General features: G+C 38.2%; 1 protein-coding gene across 2 annotated transcripts in view; it reads right to left on the bottom strand.

Annotated features, from left to right (window-relative positions):
• Window positions 1-14,758, bottom strand: part of SGSM2 (small G protein signaling modulator 2) — a 550,156-nt gene that overhangs the window by 169,023 nt on the left and 366,375 nt on the right. For both annotated transcript variants that reach the window (XM_077480502.1, XM_077480501.1), the window contains exon 3: window positions 7,985-8,147. In XM_077480502.1, coding sequence (XP_077336628.1) covers window positions 7,985-8,147 — 163 coding nt within the window. The remainder of the gene's footprint in view (window positions 1-7,984; window positions 8,148-14,758) is intronic.

Here is a 14,758-nt window from a genome sequence, read left to right on the forward strand (position 1 = left end):
TTCCTTTGCTCTCTCCCCTCCTGTCAGAATATTCACAGTGAGCACTCTACAAAGAAATTGAGGCCCCCTGCTCTCCAAGTACTGCTTTTTAAGACATTTTAAAGAACAGATGAAGGTATTTAAAATTGCATTTAATTATTTAACGCATGCTGTAACATGGGATTCGGCTTTAACTTCCGTGAATACAAAATGTATCTAGTGAATAACTGCAAAACAAAATTCTTGCTGAAGCATTCTTGCAAGTTTTACCATTTTGACAGCTTTAGATCATTATCTTCACAGAGCTGCGGTGGTCTGCAGCATATTCAGTGTAGCTCTTAATATCTCATTTACTTGCTTTTCTTGTTAAAAAGCCTGAAAATTAGGCAAATGAGCATATTCACTGCATGGAGCTGTGATCACCTTCTTGAAAATTTGATGAAGGATTTAAACCACCTGAACAATACTTCTATGTTAATTTGACTTTTTTTAATAGAAAAAGAAAATTTAAACACATTTAGAGGATCAAATACTACTACTCCCACCAGAGCTCATTGCAATATTTGTCTGGGGAACTAGACAAATGATGCATATTGCAATGTGTGATAGTGTGAAACATTCTGCATATTGCAATGAGCTCTGGTGGGAGAGTATAGTATTTCATCCTCTAAATGTGTTTACATTTTCTTTTTCTATTAAAAAATTAACATGGAAGTATTGTTCAGGTGGTGTAAATCCTTCAACAAAATTTTGAATTTAAAAATAATTCTTTCTTGTGGGATTAATATTTGGGGTGTGCAGCATCTCTTTATTTCTATGTGTGCCCCCATTTTTCATAGAGATAATCTAGACTATACCTTGGAGCTATGTTCTACAATCTGTGGCTCAGGAGCCACATTTCTCTCTCATTTAAAAATTGAACATGCTTATTAGGGCAGCAATGTCACATAAGAGGTAAAAAAAAATAAAAAAATAACAAACATGTCTATACCCCCTGCTGGCCCCTTCCCTCTGTCCAGTGCCTCCATGGGAAGCCGCTTCCCATGGGGCACTCGTGCGCACCCGAGCCATTCAATGACACAGAGGGACTCAGCCCCACCCCCCCCCCCCCTGCCACTGGCTTTGATTGACAGCGCTGGGAGTCCAGTGCCCCAGCAAAGCCAGTAAGACACAGAAGTGAGGGGAGAGAAGAGCTGCAGATGTGCACAGTGCTGGATCGAATGAGGGCTCAGGTAAGTAAAAGGGGTGACGGGGGATGCTGACAGCCAAACCTTTTTTACCTTAATGCAAGGAATGCATTAAAGAAAAAAATGTTTAGGCTTTACAACCACTTAAAGCTGGCCAAATGCAGATTCCTCCATCCTCCCAAACGAGGTGGATGGAGGAATCCCCTGCCAGGATATTGTATTCTGACGGTGGCACTGACCACTGTCGGACTACACTGATTAGCAGCTTTGACACAAGTCAATTCACACTTGTGAAATTTGTCATGCGACTTTGGACATTACAGTCGCATGACAAGTTGCATCCCATTCTTTTCAATGGCACCCCTTCAAATCGGTGCAACTTAAAGTCGCAGTGACTTTGAAAAGATGCCTGAGCTACTTTGGTGAAATTTTTTAATGCTACTTTGATCCACAAAATGTAAAGTCTGATTGCACTAAAAGTTGCATCAAAGTCTCACTGGAAATCATGCAACTTTGGAGATGTGCTTATGTGATAGGAGCTTAAACAATGGACTTTTATCAAGCGAAAGACTGGCTGAATTTTTATCAGCTTTTGCATTATCAGATTCAAAACAGGAAATTCTGTTACTAGCAGGATACATAAAAAAGCAATACTTTTACAAAAAAAAATGATTTGCTTGTTAAATATTCTATAATAGAAAACTGTATATTACAGTGAAGTGTGATGCCAAACATACTGGGAAATAGATTTAAGGTTTATATACATATATATTTATATTGAAATTATTACTGCAATGAAATGCATTTTTTTGATATATTTGGTTTCTGTCCAATTCTTACCTTTAATTATTTTACAAAGTACACATATTTTTTAAAGATTTGAATGGCAAAAGACAGGTAAATAATCTATTAATTCTGTTCAGGTTGGTTTATTTTGTTCCAGTGGCAGAGTCACTTTAACTTTTAGTCGAAGGGTTTCAACTTTAAAATTGCCACACAGCTTCTAAGTTACCCTTTGTTTTCTGAGAGCGTCTACAAACATTCATGTTTCATGTGGCTATGCCTTTAACTTCAAAGGCCCTTTAAACAGAACTGTAAACACCGTCAACCAAGACACCAAGCACAACTTAGCAGAGCCATTGTACTGATACCTGAAATAAACATCACCTTCTATGGCACTGCTGGGAAATAAACTATGAAGCACAGTCACACCTCATGAGTCACTTTTATTAAAGCTGACTGTGCTCCCTGCGCTTGTGTCACACTCATGGCCATCAGAATACTAGGAAGGGGAGTTTTGTAATTGAAACTACCGGGGGATAAATCAGGCCATTACTTATTGTGTATAAATTGTTGCTGCTACACTCAAACATTCAGTATGCTGAAGTTTACATTTCAATGTATATAGACCAAAATGCTAGAATACAAAAAACACCATATATGTGGTTTTGAGATTTTGAGCAAGAAAAGCTATATGCTACACAAACTTTACAATGCTCGGTAAATCCTGTATCATGGGTACAGTTTTTGACAAGTACATATTAGTAAGACATATTTTTACATAAATAGTGAACACAAATAATCTGTTAAAAAATTATAAGGCTTTAAAAAAAAAATAAAGTTGGGGACAAGGCTTCCTACTGGAGTATTAAGGCATGCAGCACAGCAGCTTCGTCTCTGACCCGGCTCCCTACCATTTTACCTGGGCACTATTCGCCTCAATATAAACAGGAACAAAATTCAAGGACAGCCTGCATGTAGCAACCAAACTGACTGTCAGGAGGATCCACTCATTGTTTGCTGCTTCTCAATGGTCGAGTTGCCCAACATGGTCGCCACAGATAACATGGTAGGTAGGCGCTACATTCCTCTGCTTATTAGTCCAAGGCATAGCCTTGGGACTCTGGAAAATACAACCTCCCACTCCAAGCCCTTTCAATCCCTCCAGTGATACTGGGAAAACAATCCCACATAGTGAGCTAGTAGAGGTTGGCCCACTGGAAAAAAAGGTGCATTCAGTTCAGCTCAGTGAGAGCCAAACTCTCCACCGATGGAAGAAACTCTCTCACCTGAGTTAGAGGGAAGCCCTACCTTCCTAGTTGGACGTTCCCTTTCTCAACAATCAACTCATCTGTGCTACCTTCAGCCTCACCTGAACTACCTCAGTACACACTCCATTCAATATAGAAGAGGCTCATTTCTCCCTGGGGCGTAAAGCCCTGTTGCAAGCCCTTGTGCATATGCTTGATCCCAATGTAGAATTATGATTTGGAGGAAAGACACTCTAACATAGAACTGGACAGGGCACACTGTACCTGGGGCCCCAGGAACCCTGACCCTAAAAAGCCCAGGGATGTACTACATTCATTTCATTATTTCCTGATTAAATACTACATCATGACCACAGCCAGATCCCAAGATGGTGCTCCCATTCAAGTACTGCTAGATATATCTAGACACAAGTCGACCTTGTGACGGTCTTTGTAATCAGTTCTTGAATGACTAGGTACTGCTGAAGTTAATCTTTTCAACTCCAAATGATAACTTACAAAAATGAAAAGTCAGTCATATTCTCCTGCCTTTGTGGGGAACTTTTGATCTACCCCAGGTCTGACTGCTTGCGTGGTTGATGAGGCCCCTACCCTCCTAGGGTTCCCGGGCACCCCCATAGGACTCCTAAGTGTGACCCATTTGCCTCTATAGTTATCCCAGTTTCTGCACCCTAGAGTCCTCAAGTTCTTGTTTTGTACCCCTTACCTCTCTTACCCACAACTACTTCTTTTATTCTCCCACCTTTCTTCCATTCCCCTCTTTACCAATGGTCTTCCTTGAAGTTTCACTTAATATGAATGGTTTCAACCCAAGAAAGGATATCAAGTTTTGTACAATCTCCATAAACAAAAACAGATATATTACAGCTCAAGGAAACTCATCTTTGAGGTGAGGTGCCCCCCATTTTTCAAAACAAATATCAGGTTTAAGTCATCTTTGGTCTTACCACTCTCTCCCATCTTCATTACTTTACTGTAACTAGTGTGGTAGCTAGGTCACCCAAACCTCATTTTGGATTCCACAAAGGACTCTTAAACCTTCTGGTAAGTCCCCTCTCTACCACACAGCACCTAATAAATTTAAATAGGATTTAAATACAACCTGTCTTTGTGATATGTGGCATCTCCTTTATCCACATGCCAAAAGACTACCTTTTACTCTGCCCCACGCAACTTTTACTGGGTTAGACTGGGTTATATTTTCACCTCTTAAGACATCTTGGATGATGCTCTGATGGCCCCGATTGGTCCAATATTATGGTTTGAGTACGCATCTACTTTTTTAAGTATTGACATCCTTGATCAATCTTGTATTCTTTGTTCATGGTGTCTGAATGACAGTGCAGTGACTCTTCAATGACTCAACCTGCCTTTATGACATTTCTGACAATATCTCCCAATTTATGAACCATGCCTAAGATTAAACTTCTCCACCCATTCAATGGGAAGCACAGTACAACAGTCTGTAAACTTAATTTTGTGCATACTACTCTAATCTATTTAATTTCAAAAGCAAATACTCTGCACTCTCTCCTATTTTACGTGCCTGTAAGTGCTGAATTTGACTTGCCCTTCTCTCCAGAAGAACTTTTTTGGCCATTTCTAACCTCCCTACAAATAAATGCCCACGCTTTTCAGATTCTATACGGTACTGAAAAAGGATCTGACTATCACTCTCCTTAATGCCTATAATGTGGTTTTACCATCTAGCCCTTTCCTTCCCAAATGTGGAAAGCTCAAATAACACTTATCTCTATGTCGGGAAAGATCTATCCAACTCTGGCAGTTAAACACCAATTTCACTTCTCAACATCGACGCAAAACTCTTTCCCAAGATGATCACTTCCTGACTCCAACCACATCTTTCCTATTTAATCCGCAATGACCAAAGTAGTTTTTATTCAGACACAAGAAGCTAAAGACATCACCTCTTGAGTACTCAATCTAAATCAATTTCGCTTTGCCTTCTCTCAGTCGATGCAGAGAAGGCATTCATCTGGGTCAGTTGGCCCTTTTCAAACTGACCTAGGCAATTTCCTCCTATTCCAAATATTGACATTATATGACATATGACAAACCTTTCACTTTGGTGAAATGAAATGGTACTCTGTCTGATTCATTTCACATTCTCAACAGCACCCTGGTGATGGAACAGCGTCCTGGTGATGGAACACTTGGCTTTAGCATTAAGGGCCAACATATCTATCAAGGATCTCCAGATCAGTGTGGAAAGCTCAAATAACACTTATCTCTATGTCGGGAAAGATCTATCCAACTCTGGCAGTTAAACACCAATTTCACTTCTCAACATCGACGCAAAACTCTTTCCCAAGATGATCACTTCCTGACTCCAACCACATCTTTCCTATTTAATCCACAATGACCAAAGTAGTTTTTATTCAGACACAAGAAGCTAAAGACATCACCTCTTGAGTACTCAATCTAAATCAATTTTGCTTTGCCTTCTCTCAGTCGATGCAGAGAAGGCATTCATCTGGGTCAGTTGGCCCTTTTCAAACTGACCTAGGCAATTTCCTCCTATTCCAAATATTGACATTATATGACAAACCTTTCACTTTGGTGAAATGAAATGGTACTCTGTCTGATTCATTTCACATTCACAACAGCACCCTGGTGATGGAACAGCGTCCTGGTGATGGAACACTTGGCTATAGCATTAAGGGCCAACATATCTATCAAGGATCTCCAGATCAGTGATGGGAGTCATAAACTAGCTCCTTTTGCTGTTGATTTATTACTTACTCAACCAATTAGCCTACCCAATGTCCTACATAAATTTGAAATTGTCAGTGAGCTCAGCAACTTCAAAGTCAATACTACTAAATCAGAAATGCTAAATATCAGTCTTCCTGAATCTATTCAGCATAACCTGCAAAACACATACTCCTTAAATGACTTAACCACATACCTGGGTCTCCGCGACCCCTACACTTTGACCACCTATATACCCTTAATTATGGTAGAACTTTAACTGCAAACTCTCAAGATAGATTCAAGTGGAAATTTAAATCTACTGCATCTTGGTTTGGCAAAATCAACACTTGGATGGACATTCTACCATATCCTCTCTCTCTCGCTATCTATAATATATATATATATATATATATATATATATATATATATATATATATATATATATATATATATATATATATATATATATATATATATATATCTATCTATATATATCTATCTATATCTATATCTATCGATCTATCTATCTATATATATATATATATATATATATATAATATTGATTCACACATATTTCGATAATAAGCTTCACAAAATCACTGCTATTGCTTATGCCACTAATTCTGGTATGAAAGAAAACAGCTTTGTAGGTAGAGCAGTAACACTACTCATAGAGAATATCCAATGACTGCTTCTTAAAAACGTGTTTGAAAAGATTGCTACATGGCATCCAATGTTAAATTTTGAATGAACAATGTACAAAAAATAAATAAAACAAACCCACTGTACCCACAACTAGGCTATAGCCGGCAGCACTAATCAGTGTATTCTGACGCCAGGGAAGACTTCCCGCTGTCAGAATACAATGACTCAGCGAAAAGGATTTGGGTTTTTTTTTTTTTTCATTCAACTTGCTGGTTGAACAAAAAAAAAAGAATAATGTATGACCTGCCTTATCCTTTTGAGAAACAGTTTTCTCTGTTTACAAATATCTCAGATATTAAGGCCTCCCCTCAGGTGGCTCTCTTGTTGATGACACCCAGGTCCCTTTCTAAAGCCAAGAATGTCATTTTGAGACACTGCTTATTAATGGTATGGGTTGCAATCTTGCGGCATTGGAAATCGTCAACACCCCCTGATATGGGTACAAATATTAAACAATATTATCATGACAGAGACCCTGGTTTCCATTGATGGAATGATCCTGAAAAGACCCACCAAGTATAGACAATGCAGAAAAGACCCTACCAGGGTTTTATTCTATTTCTGCCTTTTGTTGTCTGGCCCTGGTTTTTGTCCTATTGGATTTCTTCTTGGATCTTTTTGCTCCTTCCTTCTCCACTCTGATCTCTTCTCCTTCCCCTATCTCTCCTCCCCTCTCCTTGCTACGACTAAAACTGAATAAAAAAATGTTTGAACTAAAAAAATACATTCGACTCAAAATCATATATACACACTAAACACTGTATGTGGAGGAATCTCCCCTGCCTGCTACTGTATTCTGAATGTCAGCATCATCAGCTGTCAGAATACTCGAACAATGACTACATCTAAATGGATGCAGCCACTGTTGGGATTCCTTCTTTTTTTAGATGTTTAACAGAAGGGGCCCGATGGGGCCATCCAACGCTCAAATTTCGAATCAGAAACTGGCAGAAATTTGGTCTTTTTATGGCCAAATTTCGTTTATATTTAGTTTATATGTCTAGAAGACATACTGGAAAGAAAGACTTTTTAACACCAAAAAAGTGATACACCCTTGCCACATTCTTTAACGTACTACATTATTTCACATGAAAGATAATACACTTCAATATTTAACGTACAGAATCATTTATTGAATTTCACTTCTGCTATCCAAAGCAATCAAATTCTACCCTGGGCCAGTCAGTTTTTTTTCTTTTATAATATTGTTTGCAAGTAGGACCATTTGCAATGTGAGTTAAAATTTGGGATCAATGTGGGCTTTTTTTTTTTTTTTCCCAATGGAGCACAACCAGCAAAATCAAAAACATTTATAATAGAAAAAACAGTAATTTCATTTATTCTCACCTGCCCTCTACTTGTTGTTGCAGGTCTTGCACCTTCTTGCATATATCTGCAGCAGTGGCACATGTTTTTGCAACCTTCATGAACAAAGCTGCAACTTTATCACTCCGTAAGAATCCTGCAGCCCTTCTCTTCAAAAGGTGCAAGAGGCATGCTTCCACCACACCTGAAAAGAACAAAAAAGAAGATTTGAGTATACCCTACTGAAAATCATAACTATATAAGGTTCGTACTCAGTACACCAAGAGTGCTTTTAAGGAACAAAGTGGTAGAAAAATCTGAAAAAATATGAATCTGTTTGGTTTTGTTATCTTGTGTGTTCACTGACGCAGGAAGCGGGGAGAAAATCTCAATCAGACACACAGATCCCAAATAACGTCTTTTTAACAGTAGTTGTCATTGTTGGACCAATGGACAGGAGATTCTTGCGCAACAGCTGCATGTATACAAAGGGCAAGGATGCAGATAACAACATTGACCTAATATGGCCATATTATATCAATGATGTCACAAGAATCCTTGTCCTTTTGTGCATGTTTCTCTTTCTCTAACAAGCCCCATAGCCCTGCTTACTGAGGAAGACATCTAAAAGTGTTTTGAAGTTGTCAACACTCTCAGCTAGTAAAGTTTTCTAGGGGAGGGGTTTTACTGTAGCAGTAAAGAACCCTTTTCATAATCTAAGGTTAAATCTTTTCTGTTAACATTCCTTCTTACTCTTTAAGATATAACTCAGTAATTTGCCCTTTGGAGGACCCCAGTCTAGCCCTGCTCTTACTACTCAGATGAAAACAATAATTCTTGTTTGGAAGCAAGCTAGAGCTCAATATGCGGCAGGTGACACATACTCTCTGTTTACTCCCCTGTGTGGGACAATCCCAATCTTTCTCACTTCCACACAATCCCAGATCCTTCCTTGTGGACCAGACATGCAATTACGCTGCTCAAGTATATTATGCTACAGGGCTCCCTTCCGTCGATTAATATGCTGCGAAACTGCTAACGATTGCCCAACCATATGTTTCTCTGATTTCTCCCATTGCGACATGCGGCTGCTGCACAATTCCCTCACAACATCATACTGACATCTGACCCCTTAGAACAGTTATTGTCTTAAAAAGATCTCTCTAAACTGATATTGCCACTTTATTCTCAATTGATTGCCTTAACCTTGCCCAAAATGACTGATCTTTACACTAAATTGCAGGCCGACATTCCCTCCCTGACAGAAGACGACAAGAAAGACTGTGTACTTCACTTTTTGAAAACCATGACTTCCTCTAGAGATCAGTTTCTTCAACTGAAATTCCTCCATTGTGTATATTATACACCCCATCAACTTTCCTTTGTATATCCTGATATATCAGATAGTTGCTCTCGCTGTGGCATGGAGGTTGGTACTTATTTTAATTTCTTTTGGTCATGCCTGGCTGTGCAACCTGGTGCCTGTGAACATGAATTTTTGTGTTCTACACGGCATATTACGCACGCAGGGAAATTCTTCTGCATTGGAAGTCTCCCCCCCCCAACGTTAGCGGATGGAAAAGGGCTATTAATTAGGGACGTGCGGTGAGGTCAGTGGCTGGTGAAGCACTGGGTATTATCAGAGCCAGATACACACAGGTTACATACACTGCGATCGTTAGAGCGAGAGCAATAATTCTAGTACTAGACCTCCTCTGTAACTCTAAACATGAAACCTGCAAACAATTTTAAAGAGTCTCCTATGGAGATTTATAAGTACTGAAGTTTGTCACCATTCCACAAGTTTAAACTATGACATGTTAGGTATCTATTTACTCAGGGTAACATCATCTTTAACAGTATACAAAAAAATCAGGCTAACGTTAGTGGTTTTTCTTTATTCATGAAATAATCCCCACCAAAAAAACGCATTTAAAAAAACTGCTGCGCAAATACTGTGTGACATAAAAAGTTGCAACAACCACCATTTTATTCCATTAGTAATGTTTGGGGGTTCTGAGTAATTTTATAGCAAAACAAATGATTTTTACATGTAGGAGAGAAGTGTCAGAATTGGCATGGGTGGCAAGAGGTTAATTACCATAAGTAATATACAAATAATTATTATATATTTTTTTAAGGTAATTTATTATAGTTTCAAAATCTGTACTCAAGCAGGTGGATTAATGGGCAAATTACTGATGCTTGATGTTATAACTTCCAACCAGCAATTTCACAGTAAATAGATAAATAATAAATGATTATGTTATAACATATAGCATAATAATATATGATTTAGCTTGAATATAACAGTACCTTTTCAGCAGATTCTCATTCTCCCTCTTAAATGTGTGAGAAAAACATGGGATTGTGGGTAAATCTTATACGCTGACCACTACACTGTCCACTACACTGGCCACCACACTGTCCACTACGCTACACTGATCACTACATTGACCACTACACTACACTGTCCACTACACTGGCCACCACACTGTCCACTAGACATGTGCACACTGAAATATTTTGTTTCGAAATTTTCGTTTTCGTCTGAAAAATTAAATTTATTTAGTTACTCCCGAAATTCGTTTTTATTTATTTAGTTTTTTGTTAAAAAATTGCATTCGTCCGAAAATCCAAATGAATTAAGGTCGAATCTGTCATTGAAGGCTTATGGTGTCTGTCGAATGTTTAAAGAAGATTCGACGGAGCAGCTAAACTCACTGTATGATGCTGCAATCATACATTCCCGGTCGAATATTTCGACTACAAGCTATAGTCGGATTCTAATGTACGTCTTCTACGGGTTTTTTTTAAGGCTATTTGCATTGCACACAGGTCATGTTAGCATTAGCTTTAAGAAAAAAAAATAATTAAGAAAAAAAAATGCATGGGGGTCCCCCGAAATTCCATACCAGCAGAAAATATGCTTATATATGCTTATAAAATAGTTTACCATTTTCCAATAAAAAAATAAATAAAAAATATGTCCCCGGATTTCATTTTGAAAATCTGGTCACCTTAGCCTAGTGGGCCAATATGGAGTAGAATGCCAGAGCGCAGACTTTCCAGGCTTAAGTCATATTTGCATAATACATAATACTTTTTTTTAAATCTATTGTATCCTTTAATAGGCTATTCATATTTACCTTAATATTGTTGGGAGCTCTGCTTTGGGAATATTATTATGCAACTGATTAATACTCAGCAGTTTTTAGACTGGAACTGTATTTCACATCCAGGCATACAGACAGACTGTGTTTATTTATGTGTCCTTATTGATTGCAACCTACTGTGGATTTGATTTAATGCCCAACATCATTACTACATTAATATTTCAACAGTGGACATAAACTATATTATGTCTGTTCAAAAGCCAAAAGCATACTCATTAAACTGTCTACAGATAATGCCCTGATCTCTGCCTTCCAATGTGTCACTACTGGAGGTAAGCTGGATATGTTTTATCTTAAGTTGCAAGTTAAATTTAAAGTTTTAAAAAAAAATGTGGCATCAAGGAAGAACTGAGAACAAATGTAAAACTTCTATTTTATAAGAATATAAAGGTTAAAGTGGTTGTAGACACCAAGTGAAGTGTACACACCCAGTGAAGTGACTGTCCTTAGGTGATACACAGAGATGAAACAAATCCTCCTACATAAGTTTTACCTATGTATCTGCATTCTCTTCTCTACATCCGTTCAAAGTCTAGAATTTATAAAGCTTGCCTGAGCTGTCAGAAAAGAGTGGGTGGAGAGCTGAAGTTACATACTGAAGAGCTCAGTGAGGAGAGCTCTGAGAGTTGATTGAAGGAAAGGGACACACCCCCTTCAAACAGCACCCAGGAACAGAGCTGAGGCTCTCAATCAGTTGAAGATTTCTCCTCGCCACTTTTTTTCTCTCAGTGTCAGGAAAACCTGTCAGAAGTGATTCATGCTGATATCAGAAGAATGAAGCAGCAAACAGAAATGACCCGTTGTATACACTATAGAGGGATATGGTTTGTTCATATTTCATGTGTGAGGTTTACAACCGCTTTAATTATGTATAAACTTTAGCTAAAAAACAAATTACCATTTTTTAAAATAAAATATTTGTTTTTACCTTTATATTCGTTTATGTATGTTAGTACTACTGATCATCTGCAGCTTCTATGCATCCACTTTCAATCTAAAATGGATTTGACTTTTACAAGCCACATATGAAAAACTTAGCCTAACCTATAAAAAAACCGACTTTACTGGCTCAGCATTGGAGATGACTAATTAAATAGTTACATAGTTAGTCAGGTTGAGAAAGACACAAGTCCATCCCGTTCAACCACAAAAAAAAATAATACTATCATACAATAAGTGTTAAAAAATAATAAAACTTTATTGTAGATAGTAAAAGCACATGGCTAAAAACAGAATACAAAAGAATGGCCATACATGACCCTGGGAGATAAATGGTGGCCTAGAGTAAAATACTCTACAAGATATAACAATAGATATGGGTACACTATTGTAGATCCCTGGTCAAAGAGGTTAAAGCATTTTGCCAATATATGACTTCTTCAGGACCCAAGATGGAATCACTATATATGAGAAAAACAACATCACTATATGAGAAAAGTACTCCGGTTTTATGTAGCATAGTATTTTACTCTAGGCTCCTGCTTATCTCCAGGGCCATGTATGGGCATTCCTCTTTTATTCTCTTTCTTATCCATGTGTTTTTTCTATGTGCAATAAAGTTTATTATGTTTTATCAATCACTGGTTGTCTCCCATGCTGAACCAGTAAAGTCCGGTATTTTATATGTTCTCCTTTAGTAATCCAGTCATTTTTTCTTTCCTGTCTACAAGTAGCTCAACAGCAATGACTGCATGGCATTTCTCGTGTTTTCTGGTGGTGACAACAGAGAATTATGACTGCATAATGTGTGTTAAAAAGTCTACATGAAGTCTCCTTTGGCCCATGTGTCAGGGTGACAAAGCAGAAACCAAACCTAGAGACTGGAAGAGTCTTTTCACCCTAGAACAGGCAGTGCCTGAACAAGGACCTTGTTTGAAAAATGTCCCCTTGCATTTGTAAAATTTGACTTTTAAGTACCAGTAAGTGGATTTTCCTTAACAAAAAGCACATTCACTGTTAGAAATTTGACCATTCAGGAAAAAGTTACCATACCGCTCTTTCAAATTTTCTTGTTACTTCAGTAGAAAACGAATATCAATTTGACCATATTAACAATTAGAAAATCTAACAAACATTCTTAAAATTAACATTTTCAAGATAAATTCTACTAGTGCATTAAACCGTAGGCTTGCCATTAGTAACATGTTACATCTGTATTTCGGGTCTTAAGCCCCATACACACTATCAGTTTTTCTGCTGAGTTTTTCCTTCAGGTTTACCAAAACCATGTAGTAGAAGGGCCTGCTTGATTGCATACAAATTGAAACTCCTAAGGTTTGACCTCATATTATATGGTTTTGGTAAATCTGAAGGAAAAACTCAGCAGAAAAACTGATAGTGTGTATGGGGCTTAACACGTAACATGTTCCTATGAACAAGTCCAAGCCAGTGTTTTTTGTGTATTATTGTAGTTACCTGCATTTTCCCATGAGGAATGGGCCCTAAAAGTGGAGTTACTTTAATCTCGATTTGAGTAGGCAACAAAAGACAGATGTTGTGGATGTATCTACTCTACGACCTACCACTCAAATCATTTCCACTAGACACTTGTCCTACACACACGTAACCCCCACCTTCACACACCTCAATGGCTCTTTCCTCAGCTTCCTCTGATTGGCTGAGGTGGAGAGGAAGGTGCATGATGTCACTCCTCAGTCAGAGGAAGCTTTTTATTCATTCATAGAATACAAAGCTTCCTGTGAATGGCTGAGCAGTACTTAGCCTGATTCCATTTTGTTTTAAGAGTGGGATGGAAAGTACCTGCCCCACTGCCAGAACACAATACAGTTTACTGCATATGAAGAAATATACTTTATCCACTTGCCGACCAGTTATACTGCGACAAGTTTGCTCGGCTGCACAATTCGCCGTAGGTGTACGTTGGTCACCCGCCCAGGCACAGCTGGGGTGCTCACGCCCATTGGCCAGCAGGGGAGCCAATCAATGGCTTCCAGCAGACTCGGTGTCCACCAGCCACCCGCGATCATTCCCCGCAGAGAAAAAACAAGGCAGATCTCTGTTCAGACAGGGGAGATCACACAGAACCCCTTGCCTGGCAGTGTCATTAGTACAATGCCAGTGCATATTTTTAGCACTGATCACTGTAATAATGTCACTGGTTCCAAATAAAGTGTCAAAAATGTCAATTAGGTGTCCAATCTGTCTGCCGCAATGTCGTAGTCCTTCCTGATCACTGCCATTACTAGTAAAAAGAAAAAAAATGATAAAAATGCCATAAATCGATCCCCTATTTTGTAGAAGCAATAACTTTTGCACAAAACAATCAATATACGATTATTGGGGTTTTTTAATACCAAAAATATGTAGCAGAATACATATTGGTCTAAACTGATGAAGAATTTTTTTTTATTGGATATGTTTTATAGTAGAAAGTTAAAAAAAAGTATTTTTTTCAAAATTATCGCTCTTTTTTTGTTTATAGCGCAAAAAATAAAAACCACAGAGGTGATCAAATACCACTAAAAGAAAGCTCTATTTGTGGGGGAGAAAAAGACATCGACTTTATTTGGGTACAGCGTCACATGACCCCGAAATTGTCAGCTAAAATAACACAACAGAAAAGAGGAATAGCACCACAGAACTACCTGAACAATTGTGGATCCCAATTGAGAATGCTTCT

The sequence above is a fragment of the Lithobates pipiens genome, unplaced genomic scaffold, assembly GCF_037356315.1.
Source record: "Lithobates pipiens isolate NorthernLeopardFrog02 unplaced genomic scaffold, aLitPip1_a1.2 Scaffold_16, whole genome shotgun sequence".
NCBI classification, from domain to species: Eukaryota; Metazoa; Chordata; class Amphibia; order Anura; family Ranidae; genus Lithobates; species Lithobates pipiens.